Here is a 10,101-nt window from a genome sequence, read left to right as displayed (position 1 = left end):
TTTACTCGATAATATAAATCTATGAAGCGAAAAGTTTAATTTTTAAATAATTTTTAAATTTGTGAAATGTTACAATATCTTTGAATATGACAATAAAACAATATTTTACTAATCTTTATATATATAGTTACGATTTTAATAATAAAATAATAATCCAAAAATATATATATATAGAAGAAGATACAAATACATGTGAAAGTTTGAAACAATCTATTCAATGAAAAAAAATATACCGTAAACTTATTATGTTTTAAAAATTGATAGACACTTATATATTATAATATATACCAATTTAGAATTGAAAAATAAAATGTTTATATAAAAATAAATGAACAAAAATCCGCGCGGTTGCGCGGATTGAGATTTAGTATTTATTAAAACCAAAATTGGATTAGATATGGATTTACATGTTTACATTTGAGTCTAGATCTGGTTTAAAAGCGCTGATATGGAGTATAACGTTTAATAAAAAATTTCATCATTAAATATCCCATGTTTTCAAATCACTGATCAAAATTTAGTTAGATATTAAAATTTTAATTAGTCAAATTAAAATTAAAAATGTTTAAGGACTAAGCCAAAAATCATAAAATCATAGAGAACATGACGATGACAAATAAGCAAATTCGGTTCTTGGATAATACTATAGATTGTGTATTCAGAGAAGCGAGAGAGGAAGACAGAGAAAAAGGTATGAGTTTTCGACTTCGTTGTTCTTGTGGCCGATTCGTCTTCTGGATTTAGGGTTTCAGGTTAGATGGGAAGAATCAGATTGTTTCTATGTCTATGGTTAGGATCATTCTGCTGATTCTGAAACTGGTTTATAGTTCTCATCGGCTGGATGAATTTTCTTTGGATTTATATGTAATCTCGTTAGTTTCACGAGCAATTGAAAGCACAAGGGTCTAAATCTTGTTTTCTTATATAATATGATCTTCAGATGGCTCGTACTAAGCAAACTGCTCGTAAGTCTACTCGTGGAAAGGCCCCTAGGAAACAGCTTGCTACCAAGGTACGTTTTGATCTGATTAACGTATCGTTAGATTTTGGTTATAAGCGCATATTTTCAATTTCAGGCTGCACGTAAGTGTGCTCCAACCACTGGTGGAGTCAAGAAGCCCCATCGTTACCGTCCTGGAACTGTTGCTCTTCGGTATCTCATCTCTTTTTCTTTACCCCATATATATATATATATCATTGATTTGACAAAACTCTGGTTCTTGTTCTTGATGGACAATGAGATCCGTAAGTACCAGAAGAGTACCGAGTTGCTCATCAGGAAGCTCCCTTTCCAGAGGCTTGTTCGTGAGATCGCCCAGGATTTCAAGGTACTTGAAAAGACAAGACTTTGTGATGGATTTCAACTTGTTCACGCTCGTATCAATGTCACTCTTTGTGTTTTCATAATTATCTAACCCTTGTGTTTATTTATCTGTGGTTGTAGACTGATCTGCGTTTCCAGAGCCATGCTGTTCTTGCACTCCAGGAGGCTGCAGAAGCGTATCTTGTGGGTCTCTTTGAGGACACTAACCTCTGCGCCATTCATGCCAAACGTGTCACCATTATGCCTAAAGACATTCAACTCGCCCGCAGGATCAGAGGAGAACGTGCTTAAGTGTTGGGGGACCTGGTTCGTGAGTTGTGAATGTGGTTGTTCTTAATAGCTAGATGGGTATATTAGATAATGGCTTTAAAACCTTTTGGTTGGTAGGAGACTTGAAAACAATGATGGTTGTTTTTTCTCATTTCAATCGTCTTGCCGGGTTATGATTTGCTATGTGATTTAGCTCTGATTTGAGACACTACCGTTCAAGATGCAAACACAAAGTAGGATTCACATTGTCAAATTGGATAATGGTGCGTGCTACGGATGAATGCATAAAGACGCGATAGTTTAAAGCTGAAGCTATAAGGTTACTGAATCATAATAAAGAGATTTGGAAGCTGAAGAGTGATGAGTATGAAATAAATCTGAACATGGCTAAGCAGCGTTTAGTGCTAAAAGAGTTCTGGCATATGGGATTTTGAAAGAGTTTTGGACTAGAAAACATGCCGTGCCAATTGAAAAATGCATAGTTGGCTAAAAGTTATTATCATGCCCGTGAGTTGGCAAAATTTTAAAAAGGGTGGTAAATTTATAACAGAAATTCCCTGGAATAGTTTTTTAATTTATTTTCACAAAATAGCACCTAAAAAAAATGACCAAAACAAATTTTATTAAAAGGTAAATATATATTTATACCCTAAGGTTAACTAATTTAGACTAACGGTTTAGAGTTAATTTGTGAGATTTTGAAGGCATGATTTTAAATTTTTAAAAATAACTATTTTAGTCATTTTTAAGGTTATTTTGGTGACAAAAACTTAAAATTGACTATTTAAGAAAATTGTCCGCTTTATAATCAATCTGGTGGTGGTAAATTCAAATGGCATTAGGAATTAGATTTTTTGGCTGTCACAGTAAAGCATTTCGGTATTCGTATGTGAAATGTCCCAAAGCATGTATATGGAAATCACATTAAACTCTCAAATCATGTAATATTATTTTAAAATTCATTAAAAATCAAATCACTTTAAACTCTAGTACACCCATACACCCGTAGAATCTCTTCTAAAACTATGAGATTTATATTTTTTATTTTTTTAACGAAGAAACCCTATCTAAATATTCTAAAATCATTTGAAATTTTTTAAAGTTCACAGCTTAAAAATATTTTTAATAACAGTAGATTTCATAGTAATTTATGAAATGTCAAGTTCAAAACAATAGATTTTAAATGAGTTTTTAAAATTCATGTCTGAATGGCAATGAATTTTTAATTTTATATGAATCAACTCAAACTATTTCCTAAAAGGAATTGATATTTTAACAAAAACTAAATTTTAGTTTTTTTTAAATATGTTAAATCATAATATAATTAACAATTGTTTCATAAGGTTTTTATGATTTTTAAAAAAAAATCTCACTAACTTCTTCTCACTTCTTTTTATTATTTTTTATTTTAATAATAGCAACCTTTCCTTGGATACTTTTAATAGAAATGCTCTCAGACATTAAAGATCTATTTGCTATAAAAAAATAGATTAGCTTTCAGTGGATGTATTATGCAGAAGATAATAATTAACCTTGTCATTAAAAAGAAGATAATAATTAACCTCTATCACAGATTTAATAACAAACAAAACATTCGTGAGGAAAATATTACAAGCTTTCTTCACAGATCCAAAACCAAAAATGTCCATCTCGTGGGGTTTTCTGGTTAGACGAGTCAAATCTTGACCCATTAGATAGACCCAAGATGAGCATCAAAATAGGACAAAAACAGAGAAAATATAGGAAAGACATGAGTCATTAAACTAAAGAAAAGAGAGAGGATGTTTAAAAAAGAAAAGAAAAGAGAAGCTACAAAAAGTAGAAAAAGTAACTTCATCTTTAACCATATCCATCTCCTTCAGCTTACTTATTCTTTGGGTTCTTGTTACGACTATATAGATTTCATCGGATCATGGACGTCAGATCTTGAAAGAAGAGTTCATCACAAGGAATGGTGAGACCCATGTCGTGATTAAAACCAAACTCTTCCTCAGCTCTTCTGAGGAGACACTGGAAGTCAAGGTTGGTCAAAAAGGAGATAGGAACTATGTATCTGCTCCTGTTTTGTCCTACATAGATAGGAAAGTGTCCCTTTGGTACATCAAGTGGGAGATCATTTTCTTCATAGCCTCCTCCTACATTCTTCTTCCCCAAACTCGAACATCTCTTCAGAATCTGCCTGAACATCGTTGTTTGAGCAAGTTTTGTAGATTTCTCGAGGATGGCCATTTTTTTGTGTTTTGGGTGGTTTCCACTGAAATGGTTTTGGTTGTAAGAGAGAGAGAGAGAGAGAGAGAGAGAGAGAGAGAGAGAGAGAGAGAGAGAGAGAGAGATGGGTGGATATAGAGGGGTGAGGTGTAAATATTTATAAAGAAATGCATGGGTTGTGTATGTCTATGTGTCTTAGAGAGAAGGTGAGAAATATGTGTGGAAGCCACACACACAATGATTATAGCCATTTTCTGGTTGGTCGTATTATGACACTATGGTCCTTTGATCTCCACCTGGTTCATAACAAGATGACCCACAAATACAACGTGAATATATTTCTTAGTTTAATTTGTACTTGAAAGTTAGCAACATACACAACTTTTTAGGCTATTAAAATTTAAAAGTGGGCTCGAACTACTTTTGATTCAGCACGGCCTGATCTTTGTTTAATACTCCATCTGTTTTGTCGTTTTAGGTTTCGGCACACGGAATAAGTAAACAATTAATTTTGTACATTTCCTATAAAAAAATACTATTACCTATACACCTAATCATATTTCAACCAATAGAAAAATAAATTTTGCATAAAGTTAATAAATTTTGCATTGAAAATCGAAAACGACACTTATTTTGTAACGAAAAAAATTCTCTAAAAAGACACTTAATATGAAACGGAAGGAGTAGCTTCGACAAAATAAAAATTAACTGAATCTAATTTAATTTATTATACAGGAAGTAGGAACTATCACAGCGTGTCAAACCGGATCATATTCTGAAATGGACCTTTTATATATTTTTTTAACAGTAATATATTTAACATTATTGCAGATCTAGAAGATCGACCTAATCCAATAGTATATTAGGATATGCATTAATATATTAGAATAGAAAACTTATTATTATCTATTATATACTATTCCATATTAGTTTAGAAAATTAGTTGATTTATTCTCTATATAAATATGCATCTTCATGAGAGTCTAATAATATTCTTCCTAAACATCTTTGTGTGATTTACTCTCATCAATTTGTCATGGTATTACAGCAAGAACAAAACTGAAAACATCAAATACTTCTAAATTCTTTATTCTCGTGTTGCTTTGCAAAAATCGCAGAACAACAACGCTTCATTCAAAACTTCTTTATTCACGACTTGAAGAAGAAAATTTTCATTCAATCATAGTTTTGCTATCTTTGCAAAATCGCAAATCAGCAAACCTATTCTCTATTCCTTTGTTTCCCAATTTGAAGCAAGGAAAATTCATTCAACAATTCAAGCATTCATTCATCAACTTTCGTATGGCTATTAGCTCACGAAAGATTCAAATTTCTTGACGGCAGTCTACCGACAGCCGATTCATCCTACCGTGAAGATCGGACAGCAAAGAATAATCTCATTGTAAGATGGATAAAACAAACAATCAAACCAAAAATCAGATCATCTATCTCAACTCGCGAAATGGCAAAAGAGTTATGGGACATTCATCAAGTTTCCGCAAAATTAACAACCATCGTTGTTTCACAAGCCTTTTTGAGTTATTTTTACTACTATATTTTGAAGATTGTCCAATCTAATATGTGTTACCACGTATGAGCTTGAGGGAGGGTATTGGAGATCTAGAAGATCGACCTAATCCAATAGTCAATATTAGGATATGCATTAATATATTAGAATAGAAAACTTATTATTATCTATTATATACTATTCCATATTAGTTTAGGAAATTAGTTGATTTATTCTCTATATAAACTATGCATCTTGTAACATTATTTTCATGAGAGTCTAATAATATTCTTCCTAAACACTTTTATATGATTTACTCTCATCAATTTGTCAACAATAAATCAAAAAGAAGAAAAAAAAAGACTTGAAACCTAAGAGCAACTCCAACGGTTAGAAACCATAAATACTAACCCAACCACTTACTATCCAAACCAACTTATCCGACACAACCAAATCTGGATCCTTAAATCCTCAAATCCCCAAATCTCTCATTCTCAAACATCATTCTTAAGAATTTCATCTCCATCTTTCATTACTATTTCTCAAAAAACAAACTAAAAATAAAGTGACATTTATCTAACCCTTTCCATATTAATCTATTTTCATCTACTCCATAATCTATCATGATTCACAACCTTAAGAACCTATATTTTAAATTCTCTATTTCTATCAGATTACTCCATTCCATAATCCAAATCAAAATTGAAAAAATTCTTCAAATCTTACGAAACTTCGTTCTTATCCTAAGTCGATCAATTTTCCTCGTCATTCTCAATCCATTTTCTCTCATATAAAATCAAATTTCATCGTCAATGTACAAGATTTTCGACAACGAAGAACACATAGTATTACTAGTATAACTAGTACAACTGAAACTAGTATAACTAATAGTATTGCTAATACAACTAGTACAACTGATACAAGTATAACTAGTGTAAAGATTATAACTAGAACAATTAGAACGTGTATAACTAGTACAATTTTACAATTAATATGGTCATATCAGGTTTATGTTTTCAGCGTGTGAATGATGTTATAGAAGAGGATGATCTAGAACTAATGAAGAGGTTTGTCTAATCTTCCCCTACATAGATTTGTCAAAATATGTTAAAAGTTTGTTTTATATAATATTTATTTGGATAATGATTTGTTTTACTAGTTGTACTAGTTTTACAATTGACGAAAAAATCTTCTTATTTTTGCTCCGAAGCCAAGAAGGAAACTACCGAGCCGGAAATGGTTGCAATAGAAGAGGATTTGAAGAGTATACTCCAAAAGATGATACAAAAGCCATAAAAATAAAATCCAAAATATAAATCACTTTCTAATAATCAGATCACATCAAAAAATCAATCACTTTCTAATAATCAGATACTGACGGACTTACGAGTGATTGATGCGCCAAGCTTGGTCTAGTGAGCCGGTTGATCATATAGACGCCAATAGAGAATGTATAGGGCTAGTAGGAGTGTGAAATGCTGGCATGCGTGAAAAGAGATTGTCAGTTTCCACAATGTGGTGATTTTTCTTTCTGTCATCTGTTGTGTTCGGGTGTGTGTGGAGGACTCGCCAAGTAAGAGACCTCGTAAGTGGCGATGAAATGTTTGTGCGAGAGATACTCTCCACCATTATCGGAGTGAAGTGCTGTAATTTTAGTGTTAAATTGGTTTTAACTAGATCTTTGAATGTTGGGAAGATGTGGACCACCTGAGATTTTGTTTTCTAGTAGATAAAGTTACCTTGTATAATTTTCTACAAATATTATATATTATTTGTAATCCTTGACAGATATTACCGGTGATGTCCATACGTCATAAAAAAGAATATTGAGAGGATCAGTTTAAATAAGTGTAGAAGCAGAGAATGACTGTTTATAATTTTTATTACTAGAGCATGAATTGCAAAACAATTGAGAAAATAAAGCATAAGAAATAGGTAAAGAAAACTAAAGGTAACATATGACTAAGTGATTTTGAATTAGGGTGGCCTAAGCGTAAATGAAATTCCAATGGAGAACACTTGATAGAAAAGAAGGCTGAAGCAAAAAGAAGTGGTCACACATACATTCTCTTATTGGCCTTGCTTTTGAGAAATGTTGTCCTCATGTGAAGATGCTTCACCATGACAAAGTTGAACATGAAGCTATTTATTTGCATAAATTGTTTGACCGATGTAAGATTATTTTTCATAGGCTCACAAAGGACATTTTGTAAGTGTAGATTATGAGAGATTGATGGTAGAGATACTGAACCAGTATGAGTAATTGGAAGGCATGCTCCATTACAAATCATCATGTTGTCATTAATGTTGTATGGTGTGTGCATCGAGATATTGTTGAGGTCACTGGCAATGTGATGTGATGTCTCACTATCTATAATACATGAAGGCATGCCGGGGGATCATGTGTTGGTAAGGTGAGCTTGATTATATCACTGAGTTGGTGGTATTTGCAGATGAGGAGCTAGCCATGGTGAGGGTATACAATGTTGTTGTTAATGCGAGAATCCATGAGGTTTTTGAGTTTTTTTTTGTGGTTGATATTGAGGATATCTCCGAACTCTGTGTCTTTGAATACCACAAATTTGGAATTTACCCAAATATAATCTTAGTTATCGGAAGCCACTGTGATAAGCAGAGGATCCTCCTCGTGACGAGGAGTAGTTTGAGTTTATTTGATGAGGATGATATGACATCATTGGTTTTCAACAAATTCTCACCATTAAAGAGTTTCTCAAGAAGTTCATCGACAAAAATTGGAATGTGTCTTCCATTGACCATGTTAATTTATTGGTGTTTTTACTAGTTTATAATCTATGTTTTGAGTCTTTTATCGAGTCAAAGTATGTGTGTTTGGAGCTTTTTGGTGCTATTTAGTGTTTTACAGGGTTTAGGTCTACTTGGAACAAAAGAGATCAAATTAGATGCCAAAAGGGAAATTGAAGATGCAGAACTATGCAGATTCGTCAGAAGTGTTACGACAAATGTACGACTTCCCGCATATGGATGAAGCTCTATTTTTTTCCAAACACATATAATTGACTTAGCTTTCCAATGCCGTCGGTTTGAGGTCATTCCATCAGTTAAATCAAATGTTATGGCTGTTTGACTGAAGACTTGTATGTTTTATGTTTCAATACTGAGAAAATAAAAGAAAACTTAGGTCTTTTCCTATTTTCCGTTTACTTTTGCCTAAAATTAGATAAGGATTTGTTTTGACCTATATCTACTAATTTGAGCTATTGTTTAGGCTAAAATTTCTTTTATATATGATTTTTAGGTCTTAAAGTTTTGAGAAGAGAGAATCTTTCTCAAGAATGGTGTGAAGTAAGTATGTGGAGGGTCTTTATTGTTTATCAACGTGTTTACTTGTTTTTTTTAGTTTTCTTATCTTGAGTCAGTTTTTTATTGAGTCAAAAATAGTTGGGAACTATGAGATTTTTTTTGGAACTAAACATCTATATATTGCCTTAGTGGCAATTCTTTCAGTTATTGAATGCAAACTGTATAACATGAAATATACCTAAGTGGATTGATATGCTGGTAACATTCTTGTTTGTGAGGGTTTTTGAAAGACCCAAAGCTGACCCCCATCTAATGTACTTGATTCTCTTGTCTTGCGGTTTGGTATATACTAGATAGGATTCCTCGTTTGGGTTTGAGAAGACTAGTCTATGTGGGTATCGTTTCTCTCTCTCTTCCCTTAAAAAAAAGAAAAAAGAAGATGAAAAGAACATGAAATAAAAGTAAAAAAGAAATGAACCAGGTTCATAATGGTTAACCACCATTAGCACTTTTGTCTCATGTAAGTCTGTCCAATAAACTCGGTCGATAGAAAATTTAAAGGATACTATACAAATTAGGGAGAAATCAAACGAGCGAAGTGAAAAAAGAGAGTGGAAAAAGAACCAGAGTAAGATTGTCTCTGTGATCAGAAACCTAAATGAGTAAGAGTCCATGTGTCATATGATCGATACTCCTTCGATGAGACTGCACTCTTAATTCGTAATCAAGATCAGTAGTGGTGATTTGAATATCTCTTATGAGTTGTGGGCTGAAAATGGTTAGGTTGCTAAGCTGATGTCGAATACATGGAAGTACTTATTTTTAAGGTTGGTGGTTTTTATATGGTTTACAATTGGTTGAGGTGAAATGGTGTTCTAAAGAATATTTGAGTTCCCATATTTTCAATTCTTTCACCATATCTGAGTATTTGTTAGTCTTTACTTGAGGACAAGCAAATGTTCAAGACTGGAGGAATTGATATATCAGTGTTTTATTAGTTTATAAACGAGAAAATTGACAAAATAACCCCCAACTTTCGAAAATAATCCAAAAAAATCTTCAACTCACAAACACGCCATTTTAACCTTCAACTTCTAGTCAAACATGAATAAATCTCATACTTTCGTTGACCAAGCTATTTCAATCTCGTCAAAAGTTAACCGTTTAGTGTCGTTAGTTATATTTAACGGTTGACTTTTAATGAGATCAAAATGGCTTGATCAACACAAATATAATATTTTTTTGTTCCAATTTAAAAGTTGAAGATTAAAATTGGTCATTTAAAAATATCTTAATTAAAAATTGTTGTTTTTCATTTTTTGTGACAAAAAAATTGTAGTTTTTCTTATCAATTAGAATGACTAACTTAATAAAATATTCTCAAATAAGTTTAGATATAATATTTTTAAAATGAATTAAACACTAAAGATTGTTTAACAAAAAACTTAATTAAAAAATACAATTATAATGTAAATTCAGATATAACATAAAATAATTAAGTGCTTATGTT

The 10,101-nt window shown here is 32.1% G+C and overlaps 2 protein-coding genes across 4 annotated transcripts; one reads left to right on the top strand and one right to left on the bottom strand.

The window, feature by feature from the left end:
* Window positions 1-579: 579 nt before the first annotated feature.
* On the top strand, window positions 580-1,800 carry LOC106306837 (histone H3-like). 3 transcript variants are annotated; one of them, XM_013743604.1, is made up of 5 exons: window positions 580-691; window positions 941-1,012; window positions 1,077-1,153; window positions 1,242-1,328; window positions 1,445-1,800. In XM_013743604.1, exons 2-5 carry the CDS (start codon window positions 941-943, stop codon window positions 1,659-1,661), a joined length of 453 nt encoding a protein of 150 aa, XP_013599058.1. In that variant the 5' UTR covers window positions 580-691; the 3' UTR covers window positions 1,662-1,800. The 3 variants fall into 3 exon arrangements, with proteins under 3 accessions (XP_013599058.1, XP_013599056.1, XP_013599057.1); XM_013743602.1 differs by having other exon boundaries at window positions 1,077-1,328; XM_013743603.1 differs by having other exon boundaries at window positions 587-752; window positions 1,077-1,328.
* Window positions 1,801-3,335: 1,535 nt separating this feature from the next.
* On the bottom strand, window positions 3,336-3,836 carry LOC106305154 (auxin-induced protein 15A). The gene has a single exon (XM_013741522.1). It carries the CDS (start codon window positions 3,821-3,823, stop codon window positions 3,497-3,499), a length of 327 nt encoding a protein of 108 aa, XP_013596976.1. The 5' UTR covers window positions 3,824-3,836; the 3' UTR covers window positions 3,336-3,496.
* Window positions 3,837-10,101: the final 6,265 nt, after the last annotated feature.

This window comes from Brassica oleracea, chromosome C7 (assembly GCF_000695525.1).
Source record: "Brassica oleracea var. oleracea cultivar TO1000 chromosome C7, BOL, whole genome shotgun sequence".
Classification (NCBI taxonomy): domain Eukaryota; kingdom Viridiplantae; phylum Streptophyta; class Magnoliopsida; order Brassicales; family Brassicaceae; genus Brassica; species Brassica oleracea.
Note: the sequence above shows the minus strand (reverse complement) of the source record. Positions and strands in the feature narration are given on the sequence as shown.